Source organism: Felis catus, chromosome F2 (genome assembly GCF_018350175.1).
Source record: "Felis catus isolate Fca126 chromosome F2, F.catus_Fca126_mat1.0, whole genome shotgun sequence".
In the NCBI taxonomy this organism is placed as follows: domain Eukaryota; kingdom Metazoa; phylum Chordata; class Mammalia; order Carnivora; family Felidae; genus Felis; species Felis catus.
In genome coordinates, this window is record NC_058385.1 from 13,970,757 (window position 1) to 13,987,440 (window position 16,684).

General features: G+C 41.5%; 1 protein-coding gene across 1 annotated transcript in view; it reads left to right on the top strand.

Annotated features, from left to right (window-relative positions):
• NKAIN3 (sodium/potassium transporting ATPase interacting 3) overlaps nt 1-16,684 on the top strand; it is a 616,620-nt gene that overhangs the window by 587,103 nt on the left and 12,833 nt on the right. The window contains exon 8 of the mRNA XM_023248646.2: nt 8,696-8,765. Within this exon, the coding sequence (XP_023104414.2) occupies nt 8,696-8,765 (70 nt within the window). The remainder of the gene's footprint in view (nt 1-8,695; nt 8,766-16,684) is intronic.

Genomic DNA, 16,684 nt, shown 5'->3' on the forward strand with positions numbered 1-16,684 from the left:
GATAGCCAATAATTGCAACTATAACCCTATCCAAAGAAAAACTTAAACATAAAATGAAACATTTAATGGAAGAGTACCTCTTAATGAAACGAATGGAGTGTGTTTTGGTTTTTTTTTTTCAATTAGTTCATGTATTCATGGATGAGTATTAGTTACTGCTAGGATGAGATAGGCTACCTCAGGTACTTTCAATATTTGATGCTAGTGTTGTAATTATAGAAACCTTGTTTACAGGAAAAAAATATGAGAATGGAAGGAATTTAATTACAGCAGTATCTCTCAATTCTTTTGATTCCTTTCTTCCCCAAATATTTTTGAAGGCATACCTTTTACCAGGCACCGTTTTAGGAACTGAGGATATAGCAGTGAACAAAATCAGACAAGATCAGACAAAAATTCTTATGCCATAAAGTTTAAATTGTAGTGAGGGAGTCAGACAACAAATAAGATTTTTTTTTAATTGAAACATATAATACAGCATGGTAAACAGTGATAAGCACAACAGAGGAAATAAAGCAGGGAAGAAGGAAGGTGGAGAGGAGTGAAATTATAGGTAAAGTGCCTGAGATATATGTTAAAAAGTACCCAGTGATCTAGTACCGAAAATTATTGTTGAAGTACTAAAATTTATTACAAGATTGTTTGAAAGCAAAAACTTAGAGCCATTGTCATTAGTAGCTATTACTCCATCATCATGTGAAATTATACCTGTCATTTTGTTTAGTGACCTAGAGTATGATACCCTCCAGGATAGTGCACCAAGATAAGATTCCCGATGGCTGAGATAAATACCTTTCGTGGCAAAGTGGAAAGAAGACAATTATGGAGGAGGATGAGGGAACCAAGAAAAGCAGAATGACCGCAGGTACTTTCTCAGGACACATACATTTTGGAACTAAGGCTCTCGGAATGACCACCGGCAACTACAGAGCATTTGCAGAGTCCCTACATCTGCCCCAAGGCATGCTGAAGTCTACTGGTCTCTTATTGCTTCCCCTCCCCCTCCCTAGGAAAAGGAGGCTGGAAGTCCTAGACATACTTAGGGATGCTTCCACACCCTCCAGCGTCTCCCCCTGACCGCTCCCAGTGTTTTCCAGACCAAGTTGCCAGCAGTGACAATGAGCTCTATCAGTTCTCCGTGCCCGTACCTGAGACAGAGGGGGACAAGACAGGCGAGAAGAGTCTATTATTCTACATGGCTATTTCCAGACAGGAAGAGGGAAAAATGGTGAAAAGCTCTAATCTGGACAGCACCACCTCTAACACTGAGGACTCTGCCTTCCCGGCCGGGGGCCAACTTATCCTTGAGCATCTCAGGGGTCCCGCATGCTTCCCTTTTTGAGTTAAGTGTGCTTTCTGAAAGGTTTCAAGAAATTCTGAACTTCCTGCACCCTGAAGAGAACAACAATGAATAGCTACCAAGCTTGCATTTGGGTGTCATGGGTCTGTTCGAAGGGCTCTTAAGGTGCATAAAGCTGTTTGGGGCAGGGAGCAGCACAGCCCCAGCCACCCTCTCGGCATCAACAGCGCACCCATCGAGGCACCCCCGCAGCAGCTCGGTGTGCCCTGAGCAGGCCGGCCGCGGCCTGAGATTCTGCACAGAGCAACGTGCCCTCTGCAAGCTCGGGGTCTTCAGACAGGGGACGGTGGATGAGCCATGCTTCAAAGCAGCTCATGCCCTAGGAGCCCAGAGTTTCGTTGCCAGCTACCTCCGAAACAACTGGTCTTTCCTAAAAGCCCTCGTTAGCCGTGGGGTGCCGCAAAATCTTATCTGTGTGAACTCAGTTGGTGTCAAGCCTCTACCCTGGCTTTTCTTTTATGAATTCATATCGCAGAACAAGTAAACCACAATTCAAGAGCCCCAAATATTTGTATTTTTTAAGGCCTTAAATGCTCCCTTACGACTTGTAAAACCGTACTTGTAAAATCAATGCTTATTAGAACAGTCTAGGGACTGAGTCTAGGGCTCGGTGGGTTTAGCCTCCCACTTCAACTCAGGCCATGCTCTCCTGGTTGGTGATTTCAAGCGCCGCGTCCGGCTCTGTGCTGACAGCTCTGTGCCCCTCCCCCGCTGGTGCTCTGTGTCTGTCTCTCAAAAAGGAATAAACGTTAAAAAAATAATAATAATAATAAAAAGAACAGTCCAATACCTGAGTAGAAGGAACAGTGATAGACCGGGAAGCAAGTTCAGAATAAATGTGTGTGTTAATTGGTCCTCATCTTCCGGAGTCTTTTCATTTCTCTGAGCTAAGGGCTTTGTGGCAGGAACTCGGTGTTTCTCGAGTCAGTGACAAGGCAGCATGCCGCTTAGCTGGATCAGAAACAAAACACCTACATTCTAGTAATTACTTGATGAATATAGTTAAATTTTTTCCATGTTTATTTATTTATTTTGAGAGAGTGACAGAGAGCTTGAGTGGAGGAGGGACAGAGAGAGAGACACAGAACGCAAAGCAGGCTCCAGGCTCTAAGCTGTCAGCACAGAGCCCGACGCGGGGCTCGAACCCCCCAACGGTGGGATCATGACCTGAGCCGAAGTGAGACGCTTAACCGACTGAGCCACCCAGGCGCCCCACTTGGTGCGTATAGTTACACCTGGGACATTAAATGATAGCCTGAGCTCTCACTGGAAATGGCGTTGCCTGAGGTGTATATTTATACAAATGTGCTGCTTCAGGTGTATCGACTTAATCAGGTTTGCAATGTCCGAGTCAGGAGCGCTGAGTTACCTATTGGAACCTTCATTTATGACAAAAATTTTCCTATAGTCAAATAGAAAACTTGCAATTGGTTGTGTACCTGTTCCAAGTGGAAAGCAACTCTAGTCGTACAGTAAGATGTTGCTTGAAATCTAGAGTACTTTCTAATTCCTTCAGGTCGGGGAGAATCCTCATCAGGGAAGTGGCATGGCTAAAGTAACCGCAAAGATATTCGGTTACAAGTAACGTAATTTCTTCCAAGAAGTTACTTGGCTGTGCTGATGGAAGTTAGCACAAGAAATACATTTCAAAGGGCTGCAAACAATGGGGTTTTCTGGCTGCAGGCTCTCCCTGTGGGATCTTTTATAGTAACACCTCGGTTTCCCAGAACGGGTGAAGGAAGCAGCCTCTGCATAGCTGACTTTTCTGGACAGTTGCTGCCAACTCTTAATTGTGCTGATTTTTTGTTCTACACTTCAAGACTTTAATTATACAGAGTATAGAGAATTCAACTTAATTGTCCTCGAGGTCACCCAGCAAGCGGTTCCCCCAACACCCACCCCTTGTCTCCCCGTGCTTCCTTCTGTCTCTCCCAACTCTTCCCTGGCCACTCTTCTGCCAAAGACCCCCAAGTGGTGTTCTCACTGGAATAACTCCAGATTTCATGGATGCTTCCTTTCGAATCCTCTTTTCTTCATACCTCTGAAAGTCTATCTATGCCTTTTTTGTTCCTTCTCATATTTTGTTGAAATTCATCTTATTTCTCCTGGAGAAATTCCTTCATTAAGCATCTTCTCACATCTCTCTCCTTAGAGTGAATTTTAAAATACATAGTTGCTTTACTTTATTAATCATATAATATGACTCCCTTACTGAGAACTTAAAAGCCCAAGGTCTTTCCTACTGAATTGTTTTTAAGTCTTTAGTTAGGTTATCTTTTAAAAAATTTTTTCTTTTGGGGCGCCTGGGTGGCGCAGTCGGTTAAGCGTCCGACTTCAGCCAGGTCACGATCTCGCGGTCCGTGAGTTCGAGCCCCGCGTCGGGCTCTGGGCTGATGGCTCGGAGCCTGGAGCCTGTTTCTGATTCTGTGTCTCCCTCTCTCTCTGCCCCTCCCCCGTTCATGCTCTGTCTCTCTCTGTCCCAAAAATAAATAAACGTTGAAAAAGAAATTTTTTTTAAATTTTTTTCTTCATTTTTAAAAAGCATTTGGCATCATTGGGGGAAAAAAAAAAGCTTTAAGAATCTATAAACTTGGGGCACTTGAGTGGCTCAGTTGGTTAAGCATCCGACTTTGGCTCAGGTTGTGATCTCAAGATCCATGATTTCGAGCCCGGCATCAGGCTCTGTGCTGACCTCTCAGAGCCTGGAGCCTGGTTGGGATTCTGTGTCTTCCTCTCTCTTCTACACCGCCCCCCCTCAAAATAAATAAGCATGAAAAATTAAAAAAAAAAAAAGAATCTATAAACTCACCTTCAATTTATGCTCCAATTTACTCCTTCACTTGAACTATCTTCCCACTCTGGCCAATGGCAAGTGTTGGTATATCCATCAAAAACTAATTTTTTATATAGGAACGTCATCATCTCATGGACTTGTAGGCTTCTGTTGCCCAAAGCCCATACTGCTGCATTTTATCCATAAAGGATTCTTGATGGTTTTAATTTCTTACATACCTACTTTTCAGTGATTGTTCCTTACATTTTCTTGTACTCTTGTCTCATTCGGAAGCTTGATAAGTTGAATTTTACCAATATGTAATATTTAAGTTTAGAGATTTGAAAATTTTACCTCACACTAGAATTCTGATATGCAGAGAAAGGGTCCACTGGGATGACCCTGCGTCCTGATCTGGTTGAAACAGCCCCTGTTTACATAGGTTGTCCTGGCATCCTATCTGGCTTAGGCTTTGTCCTAGATCTTTTTGCTTTTCAATTGAAATATTGTCATTAGCAACTGTGTTAGGATAACCTGGGATGGGTGAACTGATAGCACCTCAAGCGTCTGCCATTAAGTCTCCTCAAGATGTGGGAGATACTAGAGCAATGAGTCGAAATCTTTTCATATGTGGCTAAGCATGTAAGAAAACCACCACCACCGCCGCCCCCGTCTTCTCCCCATATCTTTACAGATACCGTGTAACTAGGACCTTTCTTCCAAGGACAGCGTGCAGATCCATCAATGATTAAAAAGATAGGTGCTTGGGCAGGAGTAGCAGATACGGCTAATTCCTTTCAGTGCCGATGGAGGTGAGAAAGGACTGGAGGCTGCCAGCAGCTCAGTGCACCAGCCCATAGCTGCTACAGAGGGTCGGCACAGGGCACCCAGATGTTGAGGTGATGGGCTGTCTCCAGCAGTGGAAGAAACAATTCCCAAGGAGCCAAAATACCAACATGTTATCAGTTCCTCAGATGCTGTCAGCGGAAAACCAATTAATTTGCTCTCGAAAAGCGTTTTATTTTTTTTAATCCAATTCATAGAATTGAAGTAAGGTTTTTAAATATTCATTCCGTCCCAGCTAACATGTAGGGTGTTGCTTTCAATGGTACGGTAATTCAGTTAAGTAAATATTAAGGATAAAATTATTCGTTTTGTGATAATCATACAAATGGTGGAGCACAATATTGTGGGTTTTTTAAAGCGCAGTATTCATATTAAATTAAGAAATTTGTGAAGCAGAAACATATTTGGAATTTAGGCTCACAGGTAATTTGTAATCGCCTCCCAATGACGCCACAGTGATATACCAATGAAAAGAGAAACTCTAGTTTTCAAATTTTCTATGTATACAGAGATGTACGTAGAATATATAAGATATATATTATATTTGTATACATACACACCTTAGGGTAGATAAGCTAGAATATTTTTTCACCATTTGGATATTATGAATCATGCTGTTATAAATATCTGTGTACACACTTTTGTGTGGACATATATTTTCATTTCTCTTGGGTATGTACCTAGGAGTAGAGTTACTGGGTCATATGGTAACTCTGCTTAAACATTTTAGGAACTGATTGTTTTGCAAAGTGACGGCACCATTTTGCATCTGACCAGCGGTGTCTGAGGGTTCAGATTTCTCTACACCATCACCAACATTTGTTATTATCTGATGTTTTTATTCTAGCCATCTTTGTGGGTATAACATAGTATCTCCTTGTGATTTTGATTTGCATTTACCTGAAACCATTTTGCTAATGAGGTTGATGTTGAAAACAAACAAAAAAACCTTCAGAATGACGGAATACATTTTCTGCCTTTGCTTCTCTTTATCCTTCAGAGTTAGGAACATTTCATCCTTTAAAGAAGTACTTTGTAAATCAATCTAATTTTCCTATATTAGTTGTGGGCATTTTTATACATAGGTCTTCTACATTTTAGTTGCACTTCATTCAAGATCAGTCGGAAATTTTAAATTGAATCATTCAACAAATGAAGCACCACAAAAGTCATCCTTTGAAGCTTTTAGTAAATGGCAGTAATTGAGAGCTTATAAAAAGGAGAACATTGAAATTTATGCTCACAAAAGGAAGAGAACTGGGCAAATTAAATAACGAGAGCTCAAATGTTATGCAAGATTTAATTTTTCAATTTTAGAATTTCCTCTTGAAATATCTAGACTTGAGAAAAGACTCTTTTGACAGAGCTCCTACTTTTAATTGAGGAAATTTATATTCTGCACCAGAATGAAAAGACGCTGATTTGTGAGAGGGCCTAAAAGTTGTGCAGCGTTTATATGTGATTTTAAAAAGTCATGAATGGATACAATTTATATTTCGTTGTCTTATAAGATGTCTGGCAAAGATACACCAAATGGAGGTAAAATAACAGTACCTGGGAAAGTTCTGTAAATAACATTACACACATCCACTCTTTGGCAAACTTGCTTGGAGATTATCGGCACCTTATATGGAGACTATTTCCGTAGTTAAAAATACTATGATTTACAGAATCGATTAAGGTATCAACAATTTCAACTTTACTAACAATAAAGAAAATTGTGAATAAGACTGTATATAAATTTATAAAAATAATAAAACCAGATTGAAAAAATATATATTATATGTATATTCTGGTGATCTGGTCTATTGGAGACAGAGATGGCTAAGGAGCAGATTCACAGCAGTTCCTGAATTTATACCGAAAATAATGATTCTGTGAATATTACGTTTTAATGTTCAAATGATCAATATAAAAAAGTTTTCTTTTTATTTTGCTTTAAAGTATACAGATATATGCTCTTTATTTTTATAAAAAAAAGTTTACTTTGTATTTAATTTTTCAATTGAATCCTTTTATTCACAAATGTATATATTTGTAATTTTATTTTTCACACCCTCTTTAAATTTGAAAAGTGCCTTATAAATCATATCTTCATTCAACTTTTAATCAGGGTGGTTTTCCTTCTAATTTCCCACCCATTGGTCAGCAAGATGAGGGAGTGGATGTTTGATCAAATATCTAACCTGATAAAAACGTAGTCCAATCTGACCATTTAAATGGTCCCTAGTCACTGCCTACACTTTCTGGGAAAATCTTTCCAGTGTCTCAGACGGACTCCTCCTTCACTGTTTCTCTCCCTAACATGGTGTCCAGGCAACTTATATGACCTGGTAGGAAAAGGATGAGCCTCAGGCTCCTCTAGTCTCTGTGGGGATTATCTTGGAGTAATGGTAATTACAATGGCCCTTGCCACCTGGTTGTTGTGTACCCCCACAGGACCCCAAAGTTCACGTCTACACAGTGATCTTGTGAAGCTTTGATTGACCCAGACTTACCTCAGCTTCTTCAATGGGGGAAAAAGGATACAGCAAGTCAGAAATTGACAAGAGTGACTACAGCTAGAGTAGGTCAAGGCTTCACTAGAACTTCTAAGCTAAGTCATCCATCTTGAAATCACAGGTTACTGAAATGTCTGTCTTGAGCTGAAGATACGATATAATATTTTCATACTGTGTACCTACACACACACGCACTTGCCGAGAGTTCAGAGTTCCTATATGACTGTGTACCTGTTAATGTTATAGTGCCATAATACAACCAAAGCTGGAGGTAAAGTAATTAAAATTTTTAATAGACTACCAAAAAAGGGGGGAGAAGAAGATTAGGCATGGACATTAGGATTAGAAAAGAAAGACGGAAACTGTCATCAAAACAGAAATTAGAACGAATGTGACCAAGGGGCGCCTGGGTGGCACAGTCGGTTAAGCCTCCGACTTCAGCCAGGTCACGATCTCGCGGTCCGTGAGTTCGAGCCCCGCGTCAGGCTCTGGGCTGATGGCTCGGAGCCTGGAGCCTGTTTCCGATTCTGTGTCTCCCTCTCTCTCTGCCCCTCCCCCGTTCACGCTCTGTCTCTCTCTGTCCCAAAAAAAATAAAATTAAAAAAAAAAAAAAAAAAAAAAAAAAAAAAAAAAAAAAAAAAAGAACGAATGTGACCAAGAACAGTGATTCTATACAGACGGTGAGACAAGCACCATGCTACCACAGAAGAGACGAAACCTTTGCAAAAAGCAGATGTCCGTTTGTCAAAGATGGCTTGAGGACTAAAGGCATAGGCATAGATTACGCGACTTCTCAAAGGTCTTTCTAATGATGCGATAAATATTCTTAAGAAAAAAATTGGATTCTGGCAACAAGACGAGAGGTTTATCTTTTGATATATAGGGGGAAAGGGCATATCCGTATGCCTAAGGACAAACACATTATTTAAAATCTAATGTTATTTAATGTTACTTCATTTTTCACGAAAGTCAATAACAACTTTGATTTTCCAGTCCTTAAGATCCCAAGCTCTTTATGTGTTTCTTAAAATTTCCCTATTTTTTGACCATTGATCTTGTTTTTAGCAGTCTTTTATATTGAACACATATTTTTCCATTTGTGGTAGACAGATTTTTTTTGTTAATATTATTTTTATGTGTTCTACTTTAAACACCTAGTGTTCTGTGTGTTTTCATTTACACATTTATTCACATCAGGCTGTGTTGTATTTGCAGTTGATTTCATAGGTGGACTTGATGCACGCTCCTACTACCAGGATCATGTTGAGTTAAAGCCTGTTAACCTGTAAGTAAAGGTGTGATGAGATGGAAAATATTAATCGTTCTAACTTGGTCAAAACTAACCAAATCTGAAATAATTTGGACCTGCTACTACTAATCATTGGTTTAATTTTCCACTCATATTTAAAACACACCTTTTACATGTAACCCAACATCATCATTGTTGTTATTCATCCCAAAAAGAATTTGAAATAGGTAACGTGGTTTATGTTTCCAAAATGGGATTTTTATTCAGCTTTTCTTATCAGAGGGTTGGTAGCTAAATTGGAAATAAAAAGGATAATGTAGTCTACAGAAGAGAAACTAGATACGTATTTGGGGGCCGCATAACAGAGAAAAGGGGAGAAAGATTGGGTTAGAATCCAGGCTCTGTGTGTGTGCTCTCAGGGGCCTTCCTTGACACCTCTGAGACTTGGTTCTCCCACCAGTGATATGGTTTCAGAGGCAGAGGAGGGAAGATGGAGTCAATGGGATAAGGTAGGTATAGTATATGTATAGCTTGTACCTAGTACTTAAGTGTGCCTAGTACTCAAATGTGCCTAGTACTCAAAATGGGGTAAGGTATGTATAGTATATGTAAAGTTACCTATGACTGTGCCTAGTACTCAAATATTTGACTAACTCTCCCTAAAGGACATGGAAGGAAGTCAACAACTACAACAAAAAGCACCTTAAACGGGACAGGTTTCAGTTGAGTATAAGGAAGGTATCATGGTCACCTGACTGAAAAAATACTGGAAAGCGAGAAAATACAGTGACTCCATTCCTAGAAAACTCTAAGTAGCAAGTAGACAGCTGTATAAAATAATAGCTATCATGTACCAAGCACTTGGCATTGTCTCACTTTATCCTCATGGAAATACTGTAAGGTACTCATGAATAGTCCCATTTCATAAAAAGGGAAACAGAGGTACACAGAGGTTAGACAAATTCCCCCAACTCCCACTAGTAGTAAGGGGTGGAGCTGAGATCATTTCTGAATGATAAGCAATCACCATGCCTGATATTGTGGACTTGGTCAGATGGCCTTCTATTCTTTCAGCCCAATGTTCTTCAGTTCCATGGTGATAAAGGAAATTATGTACAACAGCCACTGGAGACCAAAGCCAAAGACATGATAAGAAACACACATGAACGCCTTCCTCTGCTTTGCCACAGTGGTTTCATATCTGCAATCCCCCACCCCCAGCCCTGCGAAGCCTGCACCGGCCCCTCCACCTCTCCAGGTTGAATTAATTTTATTCTGGCAGAATGATCTAAAGGAAACATAGCTCACAAGCCACACAAATCAGCACTGTGCTTGTCACATGATGGATGTTTAAATAAATGTTGGTTTCTTAAAGCAAATCCAATTTGGAAAATCATTCACCCTATATAACACTCTGGGACAAAGCAGTCACCACCTCATTACTCATGCTACTGAACGCTGGTAAATGATGTGCTCCAAAAGTTGATATTTGTAGATCTGGGGAACTTGGCGGGGATTGTGACAATAATAGAGATGATCACTGCATTGGAAGTGAGAGGAGAATGGAAACAATGCCTAGCAGGGGCTAGGAGAGTGTAATATACATTTGATATGTAATAAAGAAGGTGATGAATGATTTATTTCATCTCCACTATGAAAAAAATAACTCCGCAGAGAAATTGCACTATGAAAAATGTTGGTCAGATGTAAGAAAGATCTTTCTATTAAGGAAGGTTATTACAATTACAATTGATTGATGTTGGTAATGGAATCTCCTTTCTTGAATGGCATGTGCATCCATGTACTTCACAGTGTTCTCTGGCCTGGCCCAAAGGCAAGTGACTGCCATCTATGCTCCCTGAAGTCTCTCCCGTTTCTGTGAATCAAGAACACATAAAACGTACCTGTGAGATGACCTGAAAAGCTTTGATCAGCTCTGCTGCCTCCTCAAAGGGTTTTCTCAACTACCCTGTTCACTGATGAACTCTCACACCTTTTTTAGCTGCATGTAGCATAAACTACAGGCTACAGAAAGCAATAGAACAAGTTTCTGCTTTGACAGATTATGCATATTACTGTTAGATGAATACGGAAAGCCTTTCAACCATGAAGGGAGCAAGAATCTGAAAGATCAAACTACACCTGAATTAAAATCACTGTGCATGAACAACTTAAGAGGTCAGTATGTGTGCTCCCCACTGTATGTAAATATTGCAGTTTATCCAGTTAGCATTAGTCCGCCTGCTTGATTTCTTTTAACAAGGCCATTATGTTGGACTTTGTTGTGGCCGGCTCGGTGATGCCATATCACCACCCAGCAACAGGTTGGAGAAAAAGCCAGTCTTCTGTATAAGTTGTCAGAGAAGGGAGAAAATGCTGGTTTTTAACTTTTGTTAAGGCTCTTTAGTCTCCATGGAGTACTAAGCCAGGTGTTATGAGGAAGCCACTTCATTAGGGGACTTCATTAAGGGAATCAGGAGATTCCTGAGCATATTCACAGGTACAGGGATGTAGAAGGGTGGCTTTCAACTCTAGAAGGGTAGTTACAAGCAGACAGCCCATTCACAGGTAACACTGTCTGTTTGTACAGGAAGCCTTCATTCTCGTGTTTGATTGTGTCATTGCTCATCATCATAAAATGTACCTTTCCTGTGCCCACAGTCAAATTGTGTGTGAATGTGTGTGTTGGGGATAATGTGATAGGGGAAGTTATTTCACATACGGAGTCAGTCTTCCGTGCTTTGTCTCCTTTCAAAAGAATGATACCAAGCTATCAAGAGGGCCTGATTAAGTAAATTAGTTTTATTTACAACTATTTACTTACTTACGTGTCCACAGTCCCTGTGGTAGACACCAGAAATGGAAAGACTAGCAACACTTGAGCCTTGACCTCTGGCAGCCAATGATCTAGGAGAGGAGACCTACATAGAAATAAGGAGATGCAAAACAGTGTCCCCAAATTAATTTTTTTGCAGAAGCAAGAATGCTTACTTCTCACTTGCAGGGAGATCAACCAAGAGATAGTACCCGAGCTGACTTAGGAAAGAAAATGAGGAGTTAATCAAAAGCAGAAGAAGAGAATGACTGTTCCGTGTATGGAGGCTAATTTGCTTGGCCGTTCTACAGCGGATGAAGCTGAAATTCAAGACTGCCCAATCTTCTGTCTGCCATAGTTGTCACCTAAACTGAGCAAGCCTATGAGGAAGCAGATGTTTAAGTAGAGCAGGAATCTTGATAACTCCTGGCGGGATGCCCCCAGATCCTCCACAGCCACTGCTCCGCCATCTAAACAGTATCACTCTTTACTCCTAAAGCTACAGAGATGCCGCCAGCCATAAAAAAGAAAGAGATCCTGCCATTTGCAACAACGTGGATGGACCTAGAGGGTATAATGCTAAGTGAAATAAGTCAGACAAAGAAAGACAAATACCATATGATGTCACTCATATGTGTAATTTAAGAAACAAATGAACAAAGAAAAAAAGACAAAAAAAAAAAAAACCCTGCTCAAATACAGAGAACAAACTGATGGCTACCAGAGGGGAGGTTGGTGGACGGATGGGTGACATAGGTGAAAGGGAATAAAAGCACACTTATGATGAGCACTGAGAAATGTACGGAATTGTTGAATCACCACATTGTGTACCAGCAGCTAATATAACACTGTATGTTCATTATGCTGGAATTTTTTTTAAAAGCTATATAGATGAATGAAATTCTCACTGTCTGTTCCTACTATCCAGTGAAACCACAGCCAAGGGAAGGAGCTTGACGAATCAGTGGGGAAGACCCTATTGATCTTGCCTCTAGTCTGGCAAGATGTGTGGAATAAGTAGGAGCTCCCTGGCATATTCCCCCCTTCCCCCTGTCCCCGCCAGGGAGCAGGACAGGGTCTGCGAACCTTGCGCCAGTGAAATACCACTAAAAAATCAAATATTTAAAAATTTGAAAGCTATAGAGATGCTTTCAGTGGTTGTTGTCTGGATCTGCCTTGGGAATATGTGACACACAGGTCAGGGGTAGCCCGTGTTGGGGTCCGTGATCTTGCCACGGCCATCAGTGAGGGAGCTATAGCTCTCAACCTAAGTACAGCCTAGGTCTCTGCCAGGACCTCCTCCATCACTGCCACCACCTTTAACAAGGAGAAAAAAGCTCTTGTCATTGGAGCAGAGAGCCATGTGGTCAGTGGTGGCTTTGAAGGGGACACCTACAGAGCGGCCTACGTCGGGGCCGCAGCTAACGCCAAGGGGAGAGGGCTAATAAAAGCAGATTTACCTCTCAGGAAGAAAAATCGCTTGGCAAAAACCCATGCAGCTATGAAAGAGATATGGAATTTCAGGGAACATCCTAGTGAGCAACCAAATTAAAGTGTGTTGAAATCAAAATGGTTAGCGACTGGATAGTGGGAAAATTAAGTTCTACGTAGCAGTTATTCTTCAGATAGAAATAATTAGACCAAGGCAGTTTGTCAAAGAAAGACAGCAGTGGAATTTCAGAACTGAGTTCCACCACAGAGATAGAGATCTGATGACGTTAGAAATTCCCATGAGGAAGATGCCCCGAGACTGCCCATTAAGAAAGACTTGATGAAAAAGCTTCTTCCCCCGCGTTCAGCCAGCCTTTCCCTAAGGTTTCCAAATGAGAACTTGACTTTCTCTGGTATCTTGACTTGCCTGATTGCCTTGGCTGGAGGCTAATTTTTCTTCACAAAAAATGTCACATGCTACGTGGCCACTGCTGATTGAGTGTCGACTGTTGCAACTCAGTATGAGAAGACAGACGAGCTAATTCCCATTTCAGGCGGGCTCTGCGGTCAGCGCCCACCTGTACCGTCACTGCCTGGTCTCTGCCTCTAATGGCCCAGGCCCAGAGGAAAACGACCTCTGATGACCGGCTGCCGGACAGATGGGGGTGGCCCTCCACTGCTCTTCCCTAAGAAGAGCTGCTTCTATCAGCATCCCGGTAAGTTGGAGCCAGACCATTCTGCATTTGCAACCCCTAGATTAAGAACCATCTAAGAAGACAAAACACATGTGTGTGTGTGTGTGTGTGTGTGTGTGTGTGTGTGTGGCAGGCAGGGAGGTAAGAATGATTTGCTTTCAAACCCAGTAGCCACCAGCGATGTATTAGGAAACTGAAGCTGGAGGAACCCAGAGTCTACAACCTGCATTTACTCCATCACACCTCTATTTCTTGGCCAAGTACCTAAAGACTAATAAAATGGTAACTCTCTGTCTTTATCTCATTTTCCTTTGTCCTTGACTGGCCCTCACATGTCCATATTTCTCTCTCTATGCTGGCTGTCCCCTGTGGCATGCAGAACCATGTGTCTGGAATCTGCTCAGACTGGGGGCTGCTCGCTTTTCCCATGACTGATTGTGAAGTCCTGGTGCCTGAGGGCTTCCCTCAGTCCCTGGAAGTGGTGGGCACTTACGCGGGCGTCAACTCTCCAGGGCAGGGTCAAGAGCGTAGAGCACAACAAATGTCAGGCACTCAGCGCCTTCTTAGTTGTCCGAGAGGAGAGCCGGGCTTCCCCACATGCCTGCGTCACTTAGCACCAAGGGGCAGTGTTTAGAGGCTTGCTGCTTTTTCTCTCCTTGGGGTGCCTTTCCTTTGTCACTCGCATTAATAACTTCTTGATCCATCATAGGAAACGACTATTTTTAGGGGCGATGTAAGAACACACCCTAATGTGTAGCCACTTGACCATGGAGCAGTGAAATGGCTGTGCTTCTAGGGTTCAGACTCATCACTATGCTAGTCGGTTCATGCACCGACTGGCTAGGAAGGAACGATGCCAGCAACAGTGCAGCCAGGCAATGCAAAAGACGGTCTGCCATGACCGTGACCGATGGTCAGCCATCTCCCCTGTGTCTCACAGGGATCGCCAAGACCTTCTCATTTGACCTGTGACCTCACTCACTGCCCCCAGAACCTTGTGGAACCTGGTTCTTCACTGCCTTGTGAAGCACATGAAGGCTTTAACAAAATGAAAAAACTCACATCGGAATGGTACCCTCCAGGGAAACTGTCAATTCCTGTCTTTTCCAGAACTCTCAGGAATCTTCTCAGTACTTGCCATGGATATTAACAGCAAGGAAATAGATTTACCCATGGAGACATGGAGCACACCCCCAAATTAATCAACATAAGTAAAAATAACTTCATTTTGCCTGTTTCCAAAAGAAAATATCCTCTGATACTAAAATTAAATGCAACGTGGGGTGCCTGGGTGACTCAGTCAGATAAGCGTCTGACTTCGCCTCAGGTCATGATCTCACAGTTTGTGAGTTCAAGCTCCGTGTTGGGCTCTGTGCTGACAGCTTAGAGCCTGGAGCCTGCTTCGGATTCTGTGCTTCCCTGTCTCTCTCTGCCCCTCCCCTGCTCATGCTCTGTCTCTCTCTCTCCTTCAAAAGCAAATAAACATTAAAAAATTTAAAATTAAATGCAATGTAATGAACATACACCAAATTTCATGTTAAAAACATACTTTGTTTTCCTTTATATTCATATCAAGAAACACGTATAATCCCATGTAATGACAAGTTCTGGAAAGAAACAAGATACAAGAAAGAAAGTAGAATACACAGATGAGAGCACAGGCATATCACGCACACACACCCACACACACACACACACATCTCAGAAGTGATACAGAGAGACAGAAAACCAATAGAAAAAGATACAATGACAGGCCTCTCAGAAGACACACTTTGAAATAACATCACTACCTTGCTACTTGATTTCATTCTGCCTGGAAGGTAGGTACCCTCAGATAACTACTAACATCTGAAGAAAAAAATAAAGATATGATCTTAAGGTTCCCAAAACTCAAACTGTTCTACTAAATTCATTAATCAATCATAGCATCATTAAAAGAGTGACAACTCGACATTATGTGTCTCCAGATATGACACAATCAGAAGACGTAGCACCACGTATGAAGTATCTTGCCACAAGGTCAAGCTTGATCTTGGACCGAAAATTCAAGAATAACAGAATTAGATCAGTCTCAGCACTAAAGATAAATGTGATGGGTATACCCAGAAGTTCCCCCCAAACTCCCATCAGTACTACCCCCAACAAACAAAAATTCCTTCCCCTATTGCCTTATCCTCATTCTAGAAGAAATTTGCCTATTGGATGGATGAATAAACTTCAGGACCTTGAAACCCCTTCCCAACTAAGATACAGTATAAAATGATAAAAATTCCACTATCATAATCTTATCCCTTTATCTTTCAGTTCCGATCCCTATTAAATCACAATGGGGTGAAAGGGGTAGATATGTGGGCTATATAGTTTTCAGAATGTAGAGAAATAGGCAGAGAAAATGTGAAAGGAAGGCGAGGAGATAAGTAAAGGACTCCAACCCTTGCGATGTGTGAGAGGGAACAGGACTTCCCTGGAGAAGAGTTACCACCAAAAAGCAAAGCTGGAAAGTTGGAGCTTTTTTCCAGTTATTTAAAATTATGACCAAAAAAAGTCTATTCTGAGCCATAGAGAAAGTCACGGCTTCTACTGGCAGGATGCTTATAATTTAGTTGGGGGGAAGAAACTTACATATCTGAGTGAAACAATCAGAGCCCAGTTAATTGTGTAGTTGAATGCCATTTGCTCTACATGGGGTACAGCAGATAATGTAAGAGTTGCTGTCAGCAGGGTGAGAAAGCAGTATGGCTGAAGCAGAAGTAGAAGTCTTCACAGAGGAGAAGAAATGTCAACTGAACCCTAAAGATGAATAGGATTTGGATCATCTAAGACTTTTTTCATGTGAGAAACAGTGAGAGCAAAAATATTCAACAAATATGAAGTGCCAACTATGTGGCAGACAGTGCATGTGGTTGATATTCTGGGAATAGGCATAAGGCAGCACCGCCACCTTCCAAAGGCTGACTGTCTAATATAGACTTAGAATCGGTAGCAAGAGTGACTAGAGATTCCAAGGAAGAGGA